General features: G+C 43.2%; 1 protein-coding gene across 2 annotated transcripts in view; it reads right to left on the bottom strand.

The window, feature by feature from the left end:
• The window catches only part of tspan4a (tetraspanin 4a), a 107,689-nt gene that overhangs the window by 17,099 nt on the left and 66,004 nt on the right, over nt 1–24,586 (bottom strand). For both annotated transcript variants that reach the window (XM_076019277.1, XM_076019269.1), the window contains 2 exons: nt 16,736–16,927; nt 8,346–8,420 (listed from right to left, as the gene is read on the bottom strand). In XM_076019277.1, the coding sequence (XP_075875392.1) occupies nt 8,346–8,420; nt 16,736–16,927 (267 nt within the window). The remainder of the gene's footprint in view (nt 1–8,345; nt 8,421–16,735; nt 16,928–24,586) is intronic.

Genomic DNA, 24,586 nt, shown 5'->3' with positions numbered 1-24,586 from the left:
TGGCTGAGCATCCTGACACGGGTCTACAGTTCAAACAACAACATCAACTGCTGCATTATTCATTAGTCGTCAGTCTTTACCTGCGTCTTGCCGGCCGGCAGAGTGTATTTATACTGACTCAGTTTCATGCCTCTCTGTTGAAGTTGTAGAGGCTGCATATTCCAGTTTGCCTCCACAGGCACCAGCTTTGCTCTCTGGATTTGTTTTTTTCCCCCACCACTTTGAGCATCCCGGCTGAGTTGCAGTTCCAATCATTAAGAATTATCTCTTAGCAACAGCTCGGCATTGTGTGTGGCGCTCCAACCCGCGCAGTCCCCCGTCACACACATATTTCAGGACTTCGCAAAACAAATAAAGCGTCAGATGTTGATCACCTCATATTGTGTGCCGTATTAACGTGGCACCGGCGTGGGCGTGCGATTAGCCGGGGCTGTTTGTCTAATTGCGTTTCTTCAAATTAGAATTTCTGAGGCTTGAAATGTATTCCGACCGGAGCGCTGCATATTGATACCTTGACAAGCAAAAATGTTTTGACGGCTAAAGCCGAACAGTAATGACGCGGAAAAAGAGAAGCTAATCGGGGGGAACTGGCCCCGGGTTTAGATGCGGTTTGCGCTTGCAGTTTGCTTTGCTGCATGACTGATTGCAATTCAGCTGTTCAGCACACAATTAAATGTACAATTCTCTGTTAAAATGATCACCCTTTTATGTGGGACAAGACTAATGTGAGCATTCATAGATGTGAGAATGAGGGAGAAACGGTAGAAATTGGCAGATAAAATTAATGTATTTTCAGACTTTTTTTTTTTTTTTTTACAATTAACACTTCATTGCCGGTGTCACGCATGAGTTCAGGAAATAACTTGTTTTAATTAGAGCTGTTGAAAAATACTCTCCTGAGTTATTAAATATGTGAGGATTTTACCAGAAAGGCCAAAAAGTCTTGAAACCTGAAAGATGGCTCGAGTTGCATATTTCTTTAAGTTTCACTTAAAGAAGAATTTTACAAACACATTAATACCTGTTTATTTAAGATGTACAGCGGTATTTCCGTGCTCATGCTCTAGCATTAGTGATTACTATCAAATCATGAACTGCGATCAGGCAGGCAGGTTTATGTAACATGCACAGCTACATTTGATAACTGACTTTAAACCTACGGTTTTTACCTCTCACTTGAGTTTATTTAAGTGACTTAAATTGTGATTTTTCTTTTTTAAATCACTGAAACGTTGACGTTTCTTTTTTCGATCAAAATGAACAAAAAAAACATATTGTGAAATTCTCATGTATTTATGCATGGCATCAAGACAAGACACCTGTATTTGCAGCTGACTGGATTGCAATTTTTAATTGTACAAAACAACCTATATGGCCTATATATAATAGCCTACAACTTTTATTTTTCTTTTAAGCGTTTATTGCTTCGGAAAGACATTTCAAAACTTTTACAAATGACACCATCCCAATGAAACACATGAAACGCCACGTTTGGTGTTGAAGATAGTTGCTGGTCATGACTCACTTTAATGGTTGAACTGCCCTTCGGGTCACTGGACGAGGTCTTTTGGGAGGCAACCGGGCCATCGCTCTTCATGACTCCCTTTTTACAGCGGCATTACCTCACCTTGACTCGTCCCAAAGCACACAAGCAGGCAGGAAATCACTGCCAGCACTGCACCGCGACAAGCAGACAAGGAGAGGATCTCAGCGGCACTGAGTGGCTAATCTGGCTGTGTGAGCCTCACTGCAGGAATGTCCTGTGCACAGTGCTCATCTTCAGATAACATAGCAGCACAGCAGAGTGCATGTGCCTAGTTTTGGTCAACACCTAGCATCAAATGGCTGTGGCAAAAAATGCTAAAACTGGCCAGTCATCCTCTCTAAAACCTTAATAATGATGCCTCTTGCTCATATTTTTTCAGATCAATGTTAGTTAGAGAATTGAGACTTTTTTGAGACTTTGAGAATTTTCTGTGAAACCTCAAGAAACACATGGAAATCGCATGAAATACACTCCAAATGAACGCTAACATTAGCTACAATTATGTCGTACATAACCTTAAATGTGGAGAGTCGCCGTCTCTTGCCATAACTGTTACTATATCCTGTTTCCAAGGGGACAGCTATTAGTGGCGGACCAGCCTCAGGCAAAGAACTCAACTGATCAAATACGCATGCAGTTTAATTTTTCTTTTGAGTGACTTTGGACTAAACAAAATGTCTCACGTACAGAAGCACAATTCTGTGTCGGGTCCCCTTGAAAATATAACAGAGTTATGGAGAAAAAAAAAGTTAAGACTTGAAAATGCAGCTGACATTACTTAAGAGCAAAATGGCTTATTTTAAAAACGCACTTTTAGAAAAATACACCAAGGAATAAAATGTAACCGCCTCAAACCAAGTTACTTGTTTATTTTTTATGCAGAGCTCTTGGCTGTTGAAGCTCCATCAGGAGAGTGATGACCGCTAAGTGTAAATGCGACAGCCAGCGTGGGACCACACGCTTGTCAGAAGCTGTTCTCGTGACTTTCACAATCACCGGCTTTAAAGGCTCATGATGAAACACGTTTGGCTCAAGTCAATATAGGGAGGGGTGGGATGGGGTATTTGGGGTGGCGGGGGGGAGGCGACAAGTACAGTGTAACTCACAAAGTGATGACCCGGAGCAGTTTAGGGGGAGATCTTTTTTTTCTTTTTTTTTTTTCCTTCACCAATTTCAAACCATCAGCGTCAAGAAGAAACCTCGCGGCCATGGGACCTTTCGTGGCGAGGAGCGTTTGAAGTCGGGAGATGTGCAACCCAGCCCGGTGTCAAGCGGGTATTGGATTTGAATCCAGATATCAAAGAGGCAGTCCATGGATGTCACCGTTTGATTGACGCATCTTATCAGCCGCTCGTGGTCGGCCCCCGCACGTCAGGCGTGAGGCTTCATTCAACAATAGAACCATTAAAGCTCAAAGAGGGCAGTAATAGTTAATGTTTATTTCTTCTGAAATGTAAATGAAGACGGTGATGTAACGAGTCTGTCTGAATCTGTGTAAACAGACGCGTTGCTTCTCATTGATCGGGTTGCGCATTATTTACGCACCAGGCACCATATCCTATTAATACCGCGGCACGCCGGCTTTGTATTCACCTCAGGCAGATCGCAGGAACCCAGGCAAGGAGAGCAAATCATTTCGAAAACCGACGTTGTACCCAGTGAAGTGTCGACGTTTTTGCTTGGATGGCTTCATTTCGCTGTTTCCATTTCTGCTGAGACCTTTCACAATCCCTGCAGGGTATTTAATGAACACATTTTTTTTTTTTTTTTTTTTTTTTTTCTCTACAAAGTCTCATTTCCCATTAAAAGGCAGAACCCATAAAGGGTATTATAAGTCGACGGTACTTATGTAGACGTTACCTTAAGCCAACATTATTAACCTTGACCAGCGGGGGGGCTTCAGCCGAACTGGCCTGACCTGCATTTGGTCACCAACCTGATCCGTCCTCACAGTTCAAGAGTTTTCAACATGATTTGATTTGCTGAACTCCAAATAACCAAAATTTTGATGGATGGATTTTCTGAACATTTTCCACCCAATCGCAACTATTTACTCAAAATAAAAAAAAACAAACCAGAGTGAACGGGGGGAAAAGGCCAGTTTGTTTTGAAATGGTCATATTAGCCCACCAACAAAATATCGATCGTATCCTGCGATACAATTTTTTTCTTTTCTTTTGCGAAGACTTGGCGACAATACTTGTGTGGGGAAACTCAAAATAAATCAAAGAGTTGTGACTTATGGCTTCACCATTGTTAAATAGCTGCATCCTCTCAGTGTCTTTTCGACTAGCAGAGAAGCGGGAGAACTTTGGCACAAGTGGATTGACAGCAAAAGAATTTGCCTCAAAGAAAAAAGACAAATCAAAAGACCAAATACCTCCATCGAAGCAATTTGAGAGGCCATTTAACAGAGACATCAAAATGCAGTCTACTGTGCAGGTGGTCTCTGTGTCTTATAGCTCCTCCTGGTTAGTCAGTCGGGATCAGTTTCCCTTGTGGTTATAATAAAGTCCAGCAGACAGGGTTGTAAACTCATGGGGCATACATATAAAATACCTATATATCAATTTTCTATATCATGCAGCTGAGTCAGACTGGTCTTTATCCCCTCTGGCACCCGGAGCCACATAGGCTCCTCTGAAGTTAACCCGCAGGGACCTTTCTATCATTCTCAGGAACCAACAAAGTGAAACAAACGGCGGTCGTTTAAGCTGCGCAGAAGATCTGTGAGCTGTTAGAAGTCGCTTCCAGCCGCGTCGCGGAGCTCTTTATCAGGTCTCAAGCAGGCGTAATAAACTGAGCCACTGAGCGTGACCACGCCAGCAGCATGGGATGGACTTCATCGACGTGGTCTGTTACCGCAGCGTGCTTTGTGACCAGATCCAAAAGACGAGACAAATGTCATTTTTTTATTTTTTCCTATCCATCTCACAGTTTTAGGACAACTCCATTGGAGTCATCTGCGGTTGCTTTCCAGAACAATTAAGAAAGACCTCAACATGGCTGGTGTTGTCACAGTAAAGCAACCCAAAAGTACATTGACATATGTCATGGTACCATGTTTATTGTATTACAGTCATCTTTTTTTTTTTTTTTTAGTTTTTTCATATTTCATTTTTTCCAGCTTCTCTCAACACTGTTGTAACGTCTGCTGGTGCTGTGAATGACCATCAGCCTGACACCAGACTTGAAAGACCTTCTCGTTGCCAGTCGCTCTGTCTCGCCCTATTTCTGCCTTTCAATTTTTTGGTGTGCCATTAAGCACAGAAGACCACGGCACTGGCAGAGGTTGTGTGGTTGCTAATGCGAATGCATTTGATTTCTGTGCCGTTGCTCCTTGTCCAATCTGCAGCCTGCACTTAGTTGACGTTGCATTTTTGGCTTGGCTTGGCTCGTCTCGCTTGGAACCGTGGCCGAGTAGGTACTAAAAATAGCACCTGTAACCAAGAACTACCACAGAATGAAAAAAAACAAACAAAACTTAAGCGGAGCCAAGAAGGTGATGGTGGAAAAGTCCAAAAGCTAAAAAAGGATTTAAACACATTTAAATCTGTGAAATGGTTCACTGTAATAAGAGAGTGGAAAACCCCAAAATTTACCACAAAATGTGACTTGAACTCGAAAAATAATTTTAAGATCTTTCTTAATGAGCAGCCTGAGTTGTTGGGGGGCAGAAGGTATAATAATGGAGGAGACTGTGAGCTAACTGGGCTATAAATGGTGCATCAGTGATAGGAATTATTTATTTATTTTGCTCCAAACATTTAAATCATATATGCCTTATAAGTGGTCTTTCCACCTTTAGATTTTGAGATTAATGAGGTGAATGCTCAACATATCAGCAGAAGAGGCTCACTCCCGAAGACGTGTTTCTGTGCCCAGAAGATGAGCCAATTAAGCACTTTGGCTTATAAGATTGCCTCAATTTTAGTGCTTTAATTTTGAAGTGGAGGCAGTGATGTTTCACTTTCCCATATTCTAAAGAATTCCAATACTTTGTGGAAGTACACGACTCCCTAGCTGCACTGAGGCGTGACGCTGCCACCTCCAGCACATGCATCAAGACGTGCAAGCGGCAGATTGCAAACTGCAAGTGCAAGAAATGCATATTAGCACGATTCTTCAGTGCTTTACTCTTTGCTGTATGGGCACGACCTCATCCTTTTTGAGCACTCTTATTACTTCACACTAACTTTGGCATGTAGCCAGTAATGGCTGCTGTTTCGGCATTTGTTTTTTCTAACTAAAAAAAAAAGTTGTTTATTATTTACATGTTACAGGTGATCCGGAAACACAAGTAGCCCTTCGCTCAGCCTTTAGATTGTCACTGTCCAATTGTCTGCGAGCAACCGCCTCAAAGAGGAAAACACCAGTGGCTCCAGCAGCCAAATCAGCCCCCGTTCCTGACCTTTCCTGACCTTTGCTTTGACGTTATATTGTTCATAATGCAGAATCTTACACAAATATGAAGTCTGTTTTCCTCAGCTTGTCTGTGCATTTTCCTTTAATCTATTCTACTTTTGTTTGTTCTTTGAAGGAGATACGCAATCTATTTTTTTTACTACCACAAATTCCAGTTTCTGCCTACGCCACTGCTATACACAGTGATGTTTAAACATATAGTTGTCTATAAAAAAAAAAAATACCATCCATATTTTAAAGTGTGGGACTGTTTTCAGGGGTTCTCTTGTTTTTTTAAATAATAAATAGACCCGGGCTGCTAAGTACACTTTGTGTTGTTATACAGCACAGATTTGGTTTAGAGGGCAAATCGATTTCATCAAACTATTTGCAGAGAAAACAAATCCCTCGCTGTTGTAAATCTCGGGCAGTTTTGGCGGCAGTAGCTTCCCTGTTGGCGTCAGTAATTCCCACGCCGCCACCCACCCTCCCCTCAAGCCTCTCACCCACCACCACCACCACCAGCTCCGCTAAACATCCTGACCATCAATAACTTTTTCACCCCTTTCTCGCTAATCGCCTCTTGGGATGGTAAAACTGAATAATTCAGAGACCTAATAATGAGACGCACTCGCATCGGGGAGCAGATCCTGAGAGAAAAAGGTGATTCCTAACAACAAAGACATCCATTGGAAACCCAGCAAAGTGGTGCTGCGATGTATTGCTGGTGCAGCTCAGCAAAAGTTTGTCCAGGAAGACGCTCGACTCCCTCAAGGTCACTGTTTGTTTGTTTGATCGCCTCTAATCACACGTCCCAGTGATCACGTGATAAGGGTGCACCACCGCTATGAGCACCCCTAGCCGTCCTCTTCCCGTCACGCCACAGTGCCACATTCTGCCTTCCGCAAAATTGTAAATTATCGCTCAACTCCAAATCCATCGCTCCGATTCTTTGTAGTTTATATTCATAGCAAGTGCGGTGTCCAATGCTGGCAACTATTAAAATGTTATTTTACTGTACTATACAACAGCGTCTGCCTTGGCTGATGTCTTGAGGGATAACGCTCTCCGCACCAGCACATGAATAATGGAACGCAGGGGGGTTGAACATGGCAAGTGAGTTATGACAAGGATATGGACTTTGAGCAGTTTCAGCACAACATTCACCAGCAAAATTAAAGCTGGACACTGCATCTTCACTCAGTACCTACCTACTGGGCGAAAAAGTGAACCTGTGCTCTCTCTCTCTCTCTCTCTCTCTCTCTCTCTCTCTCTCTCTCTCTCTCTCTCTCTCTCTCTCTCTCTCTCTCTCTCTCTCTCTCTCTCTCTCTCTCTCTCTCTCTCTCTCTCTCTCTCTCTCTCTCTCTCTCTCTCTCTCTCTCTCTCTATCTGACGCTGCCATTTCTGAATGAAGTGAACGCCTGATGGAACCTGTTTTGCTGCTCGTTTTGCTTTTGATCAGTCGTTTTCTCCTTGACTGTCTTTGGATGTGATGTAGCGCTTCATGCATAAAGGTTGATTGACTGACTGACTTTATTACAATGAACACCAGTGTTTCTTCTTAGTCCTGATATGTCATCTGTCAGGGTTTTTTTTTGTTTGTTTGTTTTCCTCCTAAAACTAGAATTTTTTTGTTCAACCGAAAGGTTAAAAAAAAAAAAAAAAAAAGAAACAACAATAAAAGACACTTAAAACATGTCAAGTATTTTACAACACTGATACATTATTGCTCTCGTGCTGTAGGAAGTCGTTTCAACATTCAAACCGTAGATTAGTTAGTGTAAGTCATTAACTGCTTTGCTTTTAGCAAAGGGCGGACACACACAAACACACACACACTGAAATTAAGAAGTGCAAATCAAAAATGTGCATAAATGCAGCCTCATGGAAATCAGGTTAGCGTCCGTTGAGAACGTGCAAAAATACAGAGTCAAGTAAACATGTTTCCGTATTGCGCTGGAGCTCAACATCTGGGTAACGTGATCGACATTTCATAATAAATCCAAAATCTCCTCAACCTGGTAGAAGTGTGAAACAATTGCTATTCAATAGGTATGTGGACTGATATGGAAATATCCAAAGTGCTAGTTCAGTTAGAGGTTTCAACTACACAGGAACTTGATCATGTTTTCCGTTTCCTAGACCCAAATCCATAAATATCTCCCCAAAGATCCCAGCCAAGAGAAAAAAAATACATGTATATTGTACTAAACCAGTGTTGAAGGAAAAAATGTCAGTGAATGTGCTCAATACTAAACCAACACACTATATGATTTACAGACATGAAAACGCCTCTAAAGCAGAGACGCACGCTCACAGAATCACGTTTCAACATAGTTCGCTGGGGAGAGTAACAGGATGATGTCACCCAGTGTGAGCCATCCAGGCGTCTTACCTCATCTTGGTAGATGAAGAAAAGCATGATGGCCAGAATCTCCAAGAAGAAGATGAGCAGGAGCAAAATGAAGAACTGTGGAGACACAAAGGGAAGAGAAGAAGGCGGCTGAGCGACTGAAGACATAATTTACCAGGGAGAAATAAAAAAAAAAACCTGTCGCTGTGGTGTCTATGAAGAACAAATTGAGGAGAAAGAAAAGGACCTGAGACACCACAGTGAGGAGGGATTAAGTGAACAGGGAGCAGAGAGGGAGGAACAGAAACAACCGGCGGTCGCCCGCCGGGATGATCAATTGGAGAGATACAGAGTGTTCAGCCACACTTGTCCCAACTGACGGGTCAAGACACACACACAGCCAAGAGGAGCTACTGTTCCCCGCTATTAAGTTTTAAAATAGTTTTAAAAAGCCACATTTTATTCCAGTCAGTCCACGGCCCGCACTCCACTCTGAAGAACGACCGCAGTTTGGGCTGATTAATCCACCTGCAGACGCTCGTGAATGTTAAAAAACAGGCTTGCCATCAATCTATCTGCTAGGACGTCGCTCCGCCTCCCACATACCTATATCCCAGCCAAGAAGGGGAGGACGGCTTGTGACTGACTGATGTGAAGACACTTTCAGCTCCTTCTTGAACTTGCAGTTTATCTTTTTTTGTTGTTGTTGTTGTTTGTTTTGTGGCACATATTGGCTGTTTTACTTGTGGTTGTTTGGGATAAATAAAAATCAAACCAAATCAGTTAAATGAAACCGGACGTTGGCGCAGGGGAACTTTTCCATTTTTGTCAGGAGATTTCACCATCACAGTGTAGTACTTTCCTTTCTTAGCTGACTTTAATAATGGTTGCTTTTGCATCTGTAGAGTCATAGGACCTCTACTGGGCTTACTCACTCAGGAACTCCCTGAAGGAACTCAAGTCTCAGGGGAACCATTGGGAAACCAGATACGAGCGGTACTGTAGTTAGAACAAGAGGAAGTAAGTCTTACTAACCCTAGAGCTTTATGGGAGGTGGAAAGAACTGTAAATGTTGATGTGCTAAATTGTCATGATTAAGCCTTCATAGGAGGGTACAAACAAATGTTTTCTAATTTAATTTGGCCCGATTAAGTTTCTTAGTTTTCGATAGGGTTCAGTAGGCGAACCAGTCAAGTTGTGTCTCAACCTAATCATTTAGCTTTTCTGTCTTCAACCTCAGCCTTCAATGGCTACACAATTCCAACTCCAGGTACATTCAACAACCCAGATATGTTACGGTTTGATGTAGAGTGTTTGAAAGCCCACCTGATGTATTTTTTACCTGTGGATGACAGCTATTGAAATGTCTTTATCGTGTGTCTCTCCCCATGTATTTCTGTGCTTTCATTGGATTCAAGACACAAGAGAATCACTTGCTGCTGTAGACGAGTATTTTAGTGTTGTTTTTAAATTTTGGGGAGTGAGTCACAACATAAGACCATCTCAGAGGGTCAAAACAAATGTCTGAAGCTCAGGTGTTTTTGTTTTGTTTTTCACAAGATATTCATCTGTCTTGAGCGTATTCCAGACTTTTTGCCTGACAGTGACTGGTGGAAGAGTGCGTGAAGCGTGGTGCTCACAGACCTTGAGGTCTCTGGCGTCACCCTTGTCTGAGTCACTGAGCACGACAACACTGTAAGGTCGGAGACTGAAATGCCTTACTTGGGGTGTCTTTGAATGATTCGATTTTTTTTTTTTTTTCTTAAGCTCTACCAGGCTTCAATTTCTAGATATTAATACTATTTACTGGAAAGTCACATACTCAATCAACTTTGTAAATAAAATAGACACAAAAAAACGCAACATCTGTGATGATCCAAGACAAGAGGGACAAAGTTTGAAACAATACAAATTATCTTTCAAAGTGCCACAATTCTTGACTTGCACTTGAGTCTTATTTTGAAAAAGGGTGTTGCCAAAGATGAGTAGCATCTTCATTCAGAGTAGCAGTTCTCAGGCCACTTGAGGTCAGAAGAAAATCCTCCACAAGCAAACATAATCCTGAATCTGTCCTCACTCATAAAACCTTGGAAAACAACCCCTTTCTATGAGTATACTTTTTGAAATTTCCATGCTGAGTGTGGTCTATATTTACACACAGTCAGCAATGTTGCAGAGAACTCCTTAGAATGTGCTTTGGTCACAAAAACGGTGCAAAGGCTTTTTTTTTTTTTTTCTTTGTTATGGAGGAGCTAAACTAGAGAACTGTTGAAACTTGGCAGTGTTCAGGCATATTCAAAATCAATGTTTCTCCTTGGGCAAAATGTGCCACTCGAAGGTTAATATCTGTAACATGCAACGGAACGCAGAAATCGATCGGCCAGAGTTCTTGGCGGCCGACACATTTTGGTTTAGCAATGAGAAAACCGACAATGTGGAGCGACTTCCCGATTAGAACTTGGAACCTGGGAAACAGCCCGTTTTCATTTTCTTTTGTTTCAAGAATTTTATACGGAAAATGAAAAACTGCCTCGTGTCTGATGTTAAATGGAAACCAGGAATTAGGAAAAAAAAGTGTGTGGACATTTGGCTCCATTTTGCGCACCTTTTTTTTTTGTTGTTGCTGTGCTTTTAAAAACAACTTGTGTTGCTACTGTGCTGTCAAATCCGATCATTAATAATTCATGTGGCTCTAACCTGTGGCCACTGAACTGTGATTGACCTTTTGCTCACAGAGGGGAATACTTAAAGACATTTTCGAAGGAGAGAATAAACATCTTCGGCGGCTCCGGACTTGGCTACGCACTGTGGTCATCGTGAAATCACAGCAGGGAGCGAAGGGACATCGTTAAGGGTGAGAAAGGGATATTCAGCAGCACTTGGAAAACAAACAGAGCCTTTCCCCTGCGGCTCTCTGAATATTTCCTCATTCATCTGCCCTTAATGGGGGATATGACTCCTCTCCTGCAGGCCAGCAGCAGTAGTCGCACTCAGTGGGATCATTTGACGACATAAGACGGCATTTTGTGTCTCTAATATACCACAAGGAAGCTCTTGAATTAGCGAGGATAAAATGAATAAATTGCTGCATTGAATGAAGTCAATATTATCAAATGACTGGAAATGAAGGGGGGTGATGAGGAGCTATTTGTGGACTGCGCAGAAAGGCTAATAACAATAATAAAAAAAAGATGAAATTATATATAGAGGAGCCATTCCAAAGCGTTTGCTCTCTCCATTGAAAATGAAGATTAGAACACACTGGCGAACACTGGCGCATGCAAACTCCCAGTGGTCCACACAGGAGGGAACAGTTTGAATTCAAATGAACTGATCTGAGACCCGAAACAAAAACAATCACGAATTCTGCTTTCAGGAGGAAGGGCAGCAGAATACTTTTGTATCTGCTTTATGTCTGTAACGCATTTTGTTGTAAATGCTTGCAAATGTAGGAAATTTTAGTTGAAATCTAAATTTGGGGGGCTGAGCTTATTTTGTATGGGCGCACGGTCCGTTGTTTTTCTGCTACAGGGATGCAAATCCAATTACAAAACACTTAAAGAAGCTCAATGTTTTTTGTTGCTGTTGTTGCTTTTTTTAAAGTCTTTGATTGTCACCATTCAAACTGAATACGGACAACACTGTTTGGAGCTGCTGCTGCCACTTTTCTGGTGCAGTCAATTGTTCTCAACAGTCACGTCTGTGGGGTTGGAGCAAAAATGAAGAAAGAAGTGACGTTTCCCAGCACGCAGAACACAGGATGACATTTTCATTGACGAGCCGTCACACTCGCCAATAGTTTCAGAAGTTTCAGCAGCGTGTCTCTTCCTGTTTCAACCCTTCCTTCCTTCAGAAAATCCTTTTGTAATTACTATTTTTGTCCTTGCTCCTGCATTTCCTGTGGAAGATTCCCGGGAGCAGGTGCCACTTTGCACAAACCCGTCTGACGGTGCGACGTCCACCGGAGAGACACTTGAGACGCCGTGGTTGTCCTGTCTCAGCGGTGGCTTCCTGCTTTGTTACAGGTTTTCATCCCTCCAGAGTTGCTGAGCCACAGCTGGCTCGCTTCGGAATCTGCAGGACGCAGACGTCTCAGGCTAACAGATTAGAGCTCCTGTGGGTTTAAGCTTCCAAGCTCTTCGAAGGATATTTTTTAATTGCACCTTCCTCTTTTTTTTTCATCGCAGTGGAACCCTTCACACCAGAGAAAAGCGGCGCCGCCGAGCCGAGTCGGTCCGCAGTTTACCGTCAGTCCTGCTCCTAATTTCAGGCAGAAAGGCTTCACTCTGCCAGCGCAATCAAAACAGAGACAGCACACATGATGGGGACTTGCGTGAGACACTCCAGATGCCTGCTGTTAATTAAGCCGCGTCTTGTTCGGGCTGCCGCGCTGATACCCTTGCTTAGCAGAAATCGATGCCTTAGCCGGGCTTTGGGATGAGAACCGCAATCAAGAGTCCAGGTGTGGGGATCGATTCCCCTGACGTTGTGGCCGTGCCATGATTTTTTTCAGCAATATTAAGGCTACAGTGGCTCAGCCATGTCAGACTCCCCGTCCTTCAGGCGCCTTCCAAATCAATATCTTTGGAGATCTGGCTGGTGCCAATGGAGGTCTTGGAGGAGATGTCCGTGTTGGCTTAATGCGGCGGCTCTAATCAGTTTTCGAAGGCTCTATAGGTGTAGGAGCTGTGTTAAGGCTGGCCTCTATAAACAGCCTGCGTCCATTTCCACAGGGGGCGGGAACTCAGCCCCCGACTAGGCTTTGGGGAGATGAGGTCATGCGCTGCTGTGCACCTTGAACTCGCTTCAGTATTGACTGTCTGGAGCCACCAGTGGACACTTTAATTACCCATTGCCCCATTATTTATTGGTAGAAATGGGATTTTTTTTTTTTTTTTTTTTTCGTGAATGTCCATGTCATCCAAGGGATCTTTACTGTGACGTTATGTCACGTTAAAGGGCTCCTATCATGAAGAACTGACTTTTTCAGCTCTTTAACATGTCTATTAGTGTTACTGGCTTGCAAACTAACACACCGGGTATGAGAAATGAGAAATTGTGCATTTCTAGATGGGCTGGCTATTTCCGTGTTGCTGAGCTGAAGTGAGGCGTTTGGATTCACCTGCACTTTTTACATGACAAGTTGACCTGATTGTCATAGTAAAGCCTCTGGAGTGAAAAACGCTTGTTTTGTGCAGCTCAAATCAAACAAACCTTGTTTATTGCTGGAAGTAGACCACCGAAATTGATTTGTTAGATCTGGACAGAGTCAAGATCTGATTTAAAAAAAAAAAAATGGCTTCATGAAAAGTACATTGCAGCTCTTCCTGGACCTTGAGATTTTGTTTTCGGTTCTACTCGTTGAATGAAAGCAGAATATTCCAGTTTCACCTGATAATGATTAATTAATCAATGATTTTTGGTAGGTTTATTTTACATTTCTGTCTCCTTTACTGTGATTTTGACCAATGGGTGGGGCAGCTGAACAGCCAGAAGACAGCTCACCCAGAACTGATTGACTGTTTGCTGAGATGTTTAAGTATTGCGGGGAGAAAAGGGCTTTGAAGGCAGCCAGATCACCCTTAAAAAGAAAACTGAACTTTGATGTTGCTGAGAATGACGAGACGCAACAGCGGCTACTCAAACGTCCGACGGTGGCGTCCCAACACTCTGCTTCCCCTGACGGTGATCAACGTCCCTAATTAGCGGCCAGGTCTGAAGGTCTGATCCCCTCCAAGAACAGGCTGCTGCGTCACTCATTAGAGCACATTTCTAATCCCCCCCGTCCCCCATGTCATTACATTGACACCCACCACAATTTGTCCAGTCACTGTGGGGGAAAGTGTCGCACATCACGCTAATGATCAGCACGTGGGCCGAGTCCCACGCAGTTGGTAATTACTCCACTCCTGCTGTGACGTTTTTAAACGTGATTAATGCTGTTTTCCATTCCAGCGACGAGTGTTTTGTGTTAGCGTCACACGTCGTCAGTGTTTGATTGCACAAAGCGTGTTTGTTTTGTCGCAATATTTATCACTGCGGTGGCCCTTTGTCAGGAGAGCTCGGCAGAAAATTCCAGGTTGCAAAAATTGTATTACTAAAAAAAATTGTATTACTAGAGCACAGAAGGATGCCTCACTTTGTTATGTATGATTTTTGACAGAAATCGGAAGCTGCTTTCTCAAGGCCGGTCAGATCAGTCACTCATGTAGACGCATTACAGTCAGTCAGTGATAATAAATGTATGTAGACACGCATGCATGCTAATCATTTTTTATATTTTCCAAAAGGGGGAATTGCATGTGTGCAATAATGTCAAAGCACTGAAGTCGAACACTTTGTTTCACCCTGCAGGTAAAATCGCATGGAAGTTTAAAACAAACAGCAAACAACAGACAGCTAACAAATGACAAGAGAAAAGAAAAATGGAATGGGGCTGGGTAATGAAGAAGTGGAAGGTGGACAAAAAAAAAACTAGGATGGACTCCCCAGGGCCCCCGGGGATCGAGGCACCATTTACCAAACTTAATGGAGGCCTCTAGATGTGCTTCATCAGTGGTTAAATGCAAAATAATTGAAAGTCCAACATTTACAGAACTAATTTAGCCCCGAAACTAAGCATTAGACATGATTCTAAATGTAAATGGAGGAGAACCGATGACATGAAATACAATTATCGAAGAAAAATGAGGGAACTCCGGGACAAAACAGGTCATTGCTCTCATCACCGCCGGGCCAGACAGTCGAGCATCTGCGCCTGTTTTCTGTTGCCGCACTTGATGTGATGACTGTGATGACAGAGGCGCCTGTCGCCACCACCGCCACAAAACTTCATCAAAGTCGGTCGTATCTGTGATTCTTTCTATGCCAAAAAGATTTTCTTTAAAGGGTGCCGCTGCTTTTTTTTGTTTGTTTGTTTGTTTTTTTTGCCTCCCCTTTTACAACATTGTTCCAACGTCACGGAGAGCTGCTCCGCTCTGATGATTGAAATCAGTCAGATCAATCCCGGACTGAAGGCAGGCAGTTGGAAAGCGGTCGCAGACAATGAGAAAACAAAATAACATTTGTTGCAGCTGTTCGTGTTCAGCTCTTGCCGGTGCTCTGCATTTTTTTTTTCTTCTTAGAAAAACTAACTTGACAGCAACATTTACATTTTTTTTCTTTTCGCGCTGTTATTTTAGCTTTTTATAAGTTGCGTGGCCACTGACAGCACCTGATCTCATTTATTTGGACGCTGCCACTTTTATTGTTTAATCTGTCTGTTGAGAGAAAACTTGTTTGCCCCCAGGACATCAATAATTAAAACAGAAGAACAAATAAAAACCGCCTGTTACCAAAAGGCCACTGGGAGAAAGAAAAGCACTGCAAGCTCCCCTTTACTGACATTAAGGGGAGGTTTATTCCCTTCTTCTGGAAGAAGTTGCTCAAAAGAAAAAAATCTGTTGTTAACCTAATGGAGTGGTGCCCCTGGTTTATTCCTATTTATAGAGGATCACGCGTGCAGCCTGCGTTCACACACCAAATCGCACAACTTGAAAGACTCATTTCCACCTTCCACCAGTAGTTGCCGAACAACACTTCAGTTCTCATCTCTGAACAACGGAGACGAAGAAACCACCCAAATGAATCGCCTTGAATTCTCTGAGTTTCCGAGTCAGTCAGACAGTCAGCCACCAAGACATCCAGTTAGGCTGTGAGAGAACGCAGGCTTGCAGTACTCGAGATCGACCTCGAGAGCATTTTTACGTGGCCTCGGTCTCATCTCGGCCTAGACGCTCTCCAGCCTCGGCCTTTCTTGTCTGGAGGGGATTTTCAAAATACAAAAATTCAGATGGTGCAGCCTCATTATCAGAGACTGTCTAGTTCTAAAAAAAAGAAAAAAAATTTTACTCATTATTATTACCTGCCCTTGAAATGCAGCCAGTAACAGGGATAATGTTTCTGAAAAAACACGTTAGCTTTTTTTCCCTGCCTGCACATTTGCAATGCATGAAATATCAGTCGTGTGACAAATGTGAGCGATTGTAAATGAAACATGAGGATGTAGCTCGAAAAAGTAAACATTTGACATAGGTGGCCTAAATAAGGTCACCCGTGCTGTGGCATGTGATCATTTGGAACGATGGCTACAATTCTTAAAAGGAATGAAAGGAAAATGCCTGTAAAGTCTCTCTCTCTCTCTCTCTCTCTCTCTCTCTCTCTCTCTCTCTCTCTCTCTCTCTCTCTCTCTCTCTCTCTCTCTCTCTCTCTCTCTCTCTCTCTCTCTCTCTCTCTCTCTCTCTCTCTCTCTCTCTCTCTCTCTCTCTCTCTCTCTCTCTCTCTCTCTCTCTCCAGACACAATTGATTTTTTTTTGTTGTTACGCATACAAAAAAGCAACCCGCCAGCGCGGAGGTGTGTCAAGGTCAAGAACCCCTCCCTCAAAATGATTTACCGTCAGCAGCAGAGGACGACTCTCTTTGACAGCTCCGACACAGCCGAGGCAGCCAATCACCATGATGATGGCTCCCACCGCGATGAGCAGGTTGGCTGCAGACAGCGAGGGGAGCGATGATGACAGGGTGGCAAAGTTCCCCTGGGTCACCGAGAGCCACACTCCCACGCCCAGGATGCCACATCCGCCCAGCTGCAGGGGAGAGAGGGAAGCACAGGGACACTTAGAGACGTCAGGACGACGGCGTCAGGGTTTGGACAATGAAAGCAGCAGGATGAGAAAATAAAAAGCAAAGCGAAAAACAAAACAAAACTGAGCTTCCAAGCAGCCGACCATTGAAAGGAATCCCATCTTCTTCTGAGTAAATACTCAACATGTACATGAATTTGCATCACTCCAACAATTTCGACATAAACCTAATCCAGGCTAAACTATTAGCTTGGCTCGTCGGTCCACCGAGCAGCGTCTCCAGAGCTCTGTAATGAATATGCCGCACCTCGTTGGCTTAAGCCGCGGAGAACCAAAGTGGAAACGCGACCAGTTTGGAAGGTTCCTTGGCAGCAACTTTCTGAAGCCTTTCAGAGTTTCTTGGGAGGAAGCGCTCACTGTCGCTCGCTGGGACTTCAAAGTTCGTTAGATTAAAAAAACAAACGACACCGCTACGACACCAGCCGCCAGTGGAGACCTTTCTCAGTCCAAGAGTCGTCATCTTCACTCTTAAAGCCAAACCCCGATACATGAAATTAAACAACGTTGATGTGTGATTGTGTGTGTGTGTGTGATTGTGTGATTGTGCGATTGCTTGAAGGAGAATTATGCTGGTTGCTCGCTTCTCTGCTGTTTTGGTCATTAGAGCGCCCCCCCAGAGCAGGGGTCACCAACGTGGGTAGCCCCCAAGGACCACAGGAGTTGCCCGCAGGCCTGTTTGAAAAATTGCACAACTTGTTGAGCTGCATCTAAAATTCAATTTTATCCAACCTTGTTAAGTCAGTGTTGATAATTATTGAGAACTCATTAACTTGATAAGTGTCTTCACACAGATGACTATCATTACTAATAATATATATAACGCAGAGAGTTTGTTATTTCAGGAGAGTGTAGCCAACTGGTAGCCCTTCATATGACTCGGGACCCATTAAGCAGCTCTCAGTGCCAAAAAGGCCGGTGACTCCTGCCCTAGAGACTTGCAGTTGTTGCCTTGTTAAAAAATACGGGCAATGCTCAGAAACACTGTGTTTCTCATAGTTAGCTGGGCCAGGCGGCGCTGTTGCGCAAAGAGGCTCATTCTCCCTGGAACACATCATTTAACTATCACAACTGCTCAAGAGCTTGATTATTGAGGTGAAAATGTTGTATAGTTGCAACATTCACACATGTTCGGGATTAGACCTGAACTGGGAAAATCCAGCATTTGATCGTCAAGTGTCTTATTTTTTTGTTAGGAGCCATAGGAGGGGATGAGCAACAGTGTACAGGGGCGCTGCAGGGCAGCTGTCGCATTAATGATGCATGTCATTAAAAAAAAAAACCCAAAAAAACCACTAATGCCATATAGTAGCGCCACTGGAAAGGACTCCCAGAGCGCAGAGAGACTGACAGGCCTCAGGTTTGTTGCCCTCCTCTGGCCGCCCACCCCAAGCTTTGTGTTCTTTCAGTTTCCAGTTGTAACCCAAGATGTTATTAAAAAAAAAAAAAAAGCTCCAGAGCTGGAAGTAGGGTAAAGTAGGTGGGGTAAGAAAAAAACAAAACAAAAATCAATAGTACTCGTGAGGCATCGTGCAGCAAGGTAGCGTTCGGAGTTCTGCAGGTGGCAAACTGGGAGTGTTTGGCTCGCCATCACACACGGCAGACCTTGATACTGCAGCGCCGAGTGTTGCTTCTAATGAGCAGCGAGCGGAGTGAAGGATTGCTGCTGGAGGGGGTTCTCGGAGGTGATTGGAGGGGAGGGCACGGCGACGAGGGGTGTAATTCTGCAGCGACACTGACCGTGTTGAAAATTAGCAATCAGCCAGGGAAACCCTGATGGCTGCTAATTAAACAAGACGTCAGCAGCTGCACGCGGAGGGTCACAGACCCTACGCATGAGGAATTATTCTGTCTTCCGTATAGTTAAAACTAGAAAAGGTCTTCACATTTTGGCATCAAGCCCCAGAAAGAATGGCAGCAGCATGCGCATATATAATAATAGTTGCTGCAGCAGCAGCAGCAGCAGCAGCAGCAGAAAGCCTCAATGAAATCTGCCTCCCACTGAAGGTTTGTCAGGATCAGTCAGGGGACAGTGCGACCACGTTAAGCAAAGATTTCACGGTTTTCACGCTTCCCTAATCCTCCACTTTTGATCTGGGAAGAAAGTGACAGACTAGTAATTGACTTTTACTCACGCCATTGTTTTCCCTAGTGCTCAGTCGCAGGATGTTGGGCAGCAGACTTCACAATAGAAATGTATTGTCGAGTTTTTACTTTTCCTGCAAACGCTTCTAATGGAACTATGGCGTTCATTTCTGCTCACATGAGAAAGATGTTTGATGATTTTTTCCGTATAATCTGTCCACGTTCACATTCATTCTTTAATGGAACATTCTACTGTCCACCTTGAGGTGTAGTGACCACAATTTGACAGGAAGCCAAATTCTATTCACATAGACCATGAGTCAAGAAGAAGCATTCAAGGTAATTTGATGCAGACTCAACACAATGGACATAGAGTGAAACAGAAAAAACAAAATATATAATTAATATTGGGACACCACTCCATGAAAATGTTGGAATTTGTTTAAGTTCAATTAGTATTAGCATGCTAGCATCAGCAAACAAGTGTGTACATTCCAAGTTAGCATAACATGAACAAGTGTAGCTTTAGCTTAATTAGAAACAATCACATTAGCATAGCGTCAGCAGCTCAACTGAGTTAAAGCTATCATCAAAAATGCAAATGATGCCAAAAAAAAACCCTCATATTTCACAAACATGGAGGCTAGATGCCACTTGGTGAAAGCAACACACCCAAGAGCAGCAACCTCATGTAAAAAATACAGATTCAGTAATGATTTGAACTTACAGGCAGCAATCAACCTCTGGCAGTTTGGACAGTGAAAGGACACGAAGGCCTGAGCCCTTCCAATTTTTATAGCTTCCCTGGGACTTCCTTGTTGATACTTCTTGTTGGTACTTCCTGTTGGTACTTGAACTATTCACTAACTGCCAGAGAGGGCACCAAAACAAACCCCACAAATGCCTGACACCGTCTCCAAATAATGTGTGACGATTCAAAGGTTCCACCCTGGCAATGTCACGTATGAAAAAGGTTTTAACGTAATTTCTTACTTATACAGAAAAAAAACAAAAAAACCCACAAAGCGCTTGGGAATAGGGAGGAGAAAAGTGAAGGGGGGAAAAAGGTTTTTACATCAGGCAGCGATGGCTCCGAATCACCTGCTTCATGTTTTATTTCCTGTGTGGAGCTTTGATGTCCAAATCATTTATTCAGTTTATGTAGAGAGAAAAGATTCCCGTCCTTAAATCTGCTTTAATGGTTATACCGCTGTGATCAGGTAGAAAGGTTGTTGGTTTTGATATATTTCATGACTCAGAGACGCACTTCTCTTCCCACTGCGTTTAATCAGAGGAAAGGGTTAGAAAGATTCAAAGAAGGAATATATATACTGTATATGTATATATATATATATATATATATATATATATACATATACAGTATATATATACTGTATATATATAGTATTTGTTTCAGCACTTTCTTCCCACTTGATCTAAGTTGAGTCGTCGATATAATCCTCCTTGATTGGGACAAATCTTCCAACTGATCATAAAGCTGAAGGAGTTAATGAGTTTGAGGTGAACAGTGACTCGAAACAGGTCGTGCACGATGAATCTTTGCGTAGTTTTAGAGACTTGGGTTAAGGGCAGGTCGAAGTGCCAGTAGCTTTGTTTGAAGTTCTGTTCGATTTTCCGAGAATAGGACGCGTTCCGCTCTGCCCCTGGACTTGCTGTTGGATTTTCAGGTTGCTATCCTCCGTATTCTATTTGGGCGGAGACAGGGTAGACAGTTTGCTTCACATGGACGTTTTCGACCGGCAGGAGGAAGCCGGGGGAAACAAAGCTTGCAAACTCCAGATTTGCTGGTTCAAATACTTTGTCGACAGGAAAGGGAATAAAAGTAGGCAGCACCATCAGTTGCCCAATTCTCTTACAGTCGCAATCACTTAGTTCTTTCTCATACACAAAAGTGTGGTGGTGCACAGCAAGAATGCTGTGGGTTCAGTTTCCTGGACCGGCGGCTTCCTGTGTCCGGGGTTTAACTCTGGCTTCACCCGAGACAACTGGGGTAGGCTGCAGCGCCTCCACCAACCTGAGCCCAGGAACAGAGGTTGGATAGATGGATCAACCTCTTAATTTTTTTTTCTCCCCCTCGGTCACTGAAGGACATGGCAAAGCTTAGGAGGCCACATGGACTGCAGCATGGTCTGTGTGCCAGCTCACTTAAGCCGAGGAAAACCGTCCTTGTGTTTTATCTTCATATAAATCCCTTCATCCAGACACTTAGCGTGTCTCGGCTAATTAGGGTCACGTGAAGTTGAGTATGATAACTGCTTGGTTCTGACAGGGCGAAAGAAAACTGATCCCAGTTAATCTCAGGGATAAATAAGTATTTTATTTTTTTTAGTTTTTTGCAATGTAAATTATTCACTGCTAATCCTCAAGTGTTTTCTCCATTCTCCTTTTAGTCAAAAGCCATATTTTTAAAGTCAAATTATTACCTTAATGATGGCTGAAAATGTGCACAAAGATATACTCAGAAAGCCTCTCAGGGAAAGATAGACATAGGTGTCTGTGGATTGTGCTGAACAGAGAGCATTAACCCTCAGACAAATGTCCGTGTAGGCTTTTATTTTTGTTTTTTGGGATGCAGCAGCGAGATGCTCTGAGCCTTTTACATGTTTATTAATGAAGTAATTTTACCTACATTCAGAGTCTGGTTATTGATCGCCTGTGAGCAGTGATCGGTTCCGCTCTGAACAGATATTGAGTCCGAGTGTGAACACCAGAAGGCTGGACAGAAGGTTTTCTTCCCCACAAGGAGTTGTGCTTGAGAGCAAATTGTGCGTCCGTGGAGATATAGAGAATTTTCATGTGAGGGCTGCGCTGCTTTCATGTGACAGCCAAGGTGAACTGGTTGTTTTATTCATCATTTATTCCTTCTTGAACCAACTTTATTATTTCTTTTTCTTTTTAACCTTCAATGAAAACCAAACTAAGGTGAAGTAAATTTTTTTAGACTTGACTGTGTGTGTGTGTTTTTTATTAACACAATGTTCAATTTAAAAAAAAAAAAGAAAGAAAGAAAAAAGAAATGGTTTGGAGTGGCTTGTTTTAAGGCTATAAGTTGGACTCAGCTGGTCCTGAGCTTTGAAAGGGCATGTTGTCCACAAGGCCAAATATATTGTATTCTTCTTGATCCCATTTTTTCGTTTTTGACACATTAAATTAATTGAATTATTTGGCATTTCCATCCAAGCTTTGATTGCACAATTTGAAGAATATTGCATTTGTACATTTTTAGGAACAACAAGAAAAAAAAAATCAAATCTTCAAAATTCACAAAATGTGAATGTTTTGTCAAACCTAATAAACAAACATTTGCAATTTCTCTCAACCAATATTTTTGACTGTCAAACTTTTTTTTTTTTTAACTCTTTCTTAGTCCCTAAGAGGTTTGCTCAAGGGAAGGTTGTGCGGAAGTTGCCAGCTAACATATTCTCATTTAAGAAAAAAAAAAAAAAAGTGGAAGGTTGCAGTTAACCAAGGAGTCGAAGTCCCTGCAGCACCTGCCGTTTTTGGCTGCAGCCAAACCAGTTGAAATGGATTCACGTTCCATTGCACTCAGCTGGCATCTGCTTTGCACGCCACAGTCTTTGTTTGGCAACCGGTGTGCGACCGTTAAATCCTTGGCTCTTGTGCAACGGTCCTTCATGGGTTTTAGGTAAACGTGCAATCAAGCCTGTGCGTAACGAAGTCAAGAGATATATATTTAAAAAAAAAGGAACCTTCTTGTGCAAAACTGAAAACAAAAATAAAACCTGGCCAGAATTGTGCAGTTTGGGAAAACAGGAAACCTGGGGCTGTTTGCTGCCTCCTGACCGGGGAATTCACTGATAATAAACATCTTTCCTGCCTGGTGTTGCTGAGCGAGCACACGACGACGTGAACAGCAGACCCCCTCAGACACCTTCTCCTCCGGTTCTCCTGGATCTCCCGCGGTCGAGGCTCTCGTGATGAGCTGGCGCGCGGCGGACTCCTAATTGGAAATGCCAACGAGATGACAAACAAGCATTGCGTGGCCAGCCGCTTGGCAGCTGGGCGGAATTGGTAATTAAAAAGGTAACACACGTTTCGTCGGAGAGTGCAACTTCCTCACCAAACAAAGTCTCCCTGTCATCAGTCAAATTTCACGGCTGCTGCTGCTGCTGCTGCTGCTGCTGCTGCTGCTTGGGCGTGCAGAAAAACAAATTCAATTGAGTCACTAAACACTTCCTCCCCTCTCTCCCGTGTGCGTCTGTTTTGTCGGGGTGATCTTCACAACAACGGGCAGCCGTGAGAAACGCTCACTGCTGCTGTAGAAGCACACAGGTCAAACAAGACGCTTTCATCTCCTCTCAAAGACTGAAGTGGGCCGGACGTGCTGATCTTGACGAATTCCGATGTCACCGGGTTGAAAATAGTTTTGACCGGAGGAAATGTCAGAGTGACTCACCACCAGACAGAAACGGAAAAACAACTTTTAGGTGAGCTAAATATTTCACAAAAGCAAAGCAGGAGCGGCCTCGTAGATGTCAGAACCATTAGCAAGCAAATTTTTGTTTGTTTTTTAAATATGCATTCTTATCATTTTAGTCACTCAGCAACATAACTGGCCCTTCACGAAGCCCCTCCCCTTAAACGGCCACCGTCCAATCCTGCGTTGGCGGCGCCGAGACGTCGAGTTTGCTCCGATTCTGTTCTGTTAGCGTTGGCTCGCGAGGCGTCACCGCAGCGGAGGCGGCAAATGAACACTGGAAATGCAGAAGTGGCGAAGGAAATGATAAATCGGGCTGCGGCTGCTCCGTGTGACTGTGACGGAACACATTCAGTCACACCCTTGGAAGGCGCCGACAAAAAGGAATTTCTCTCCAGAATTCCTTGTTGCGTTTGCTCTTGCTGTGACAAAAAGAAAAAAATCCTCCACGTCCTGTTCTAAAAAAAAAAAAAAATACTTTCATCCATCAAACATCTGAGTTGATCTTTTTTTTCTTCTTTTTTTTTTGAAACATTTCCTTTGTCAGATTCCTGAACTCCACAGCAGCAGAAACCGGAGCCACCACCAGGTATTCTTACCGCTGCAGAGCCTTCTCGACCGTATTCCGGGCCTCCCGACACATTTGTCCTCTTTTATTATTAACATTGTGTTTTTTTTTAAATATGGAGCGAGTCAAAATGCCGGCCATAAAAATACCTCGACGTAATAAAACTGGGATAGCAGAGGAGGTTTGAATTTTTTTGTTCCTTTGGTTCTGTGGTGAACTGCTGTCCAGACTTCCTCCCTCCAGAATAAAAGCACATCAAACAAGTGCAACCTTTTTTATTGCATGCGTTCACGTTTATTTGTGCCTTGTGCTTTAACTTTAACTCAGTTTCCACTTTTCCTCTTTGACTCATGAAGCCAGTCCAACATCACACACTTGTGACAGTTCACTATTGAGTGCAGGTGGTGTTTCTTGCCCCCACGCTTGGCATTAAATTAAAGCAGTGCTATATCGTTCGTGAACGATTTGTTGGAAAAGAACAAATCTTTCTAGT

Source organism: Nelusetta ayraudi, unplaced genomic scaffold, assembly GCF_046127955.1.
Source record: "Nelusetta ayraudi isolate G7.1 ecotype Tasmania unplaced genomic scaffold, CSIRO-AGI_Nayr_v1 ptg000002l, whole genome shotgun sequence".
Lineage (NCBI taxonomy): Eukaryota > Metazoa > Chordata > Actinopteri > Tetraodontiformes > Monacanthidae > Nelusetta > Nelusetta ayraudi.
Note: the sequence above shows the minus strand (reverse complement) of the source record. Positions and strands in the feature narration are given on the sequence as shown.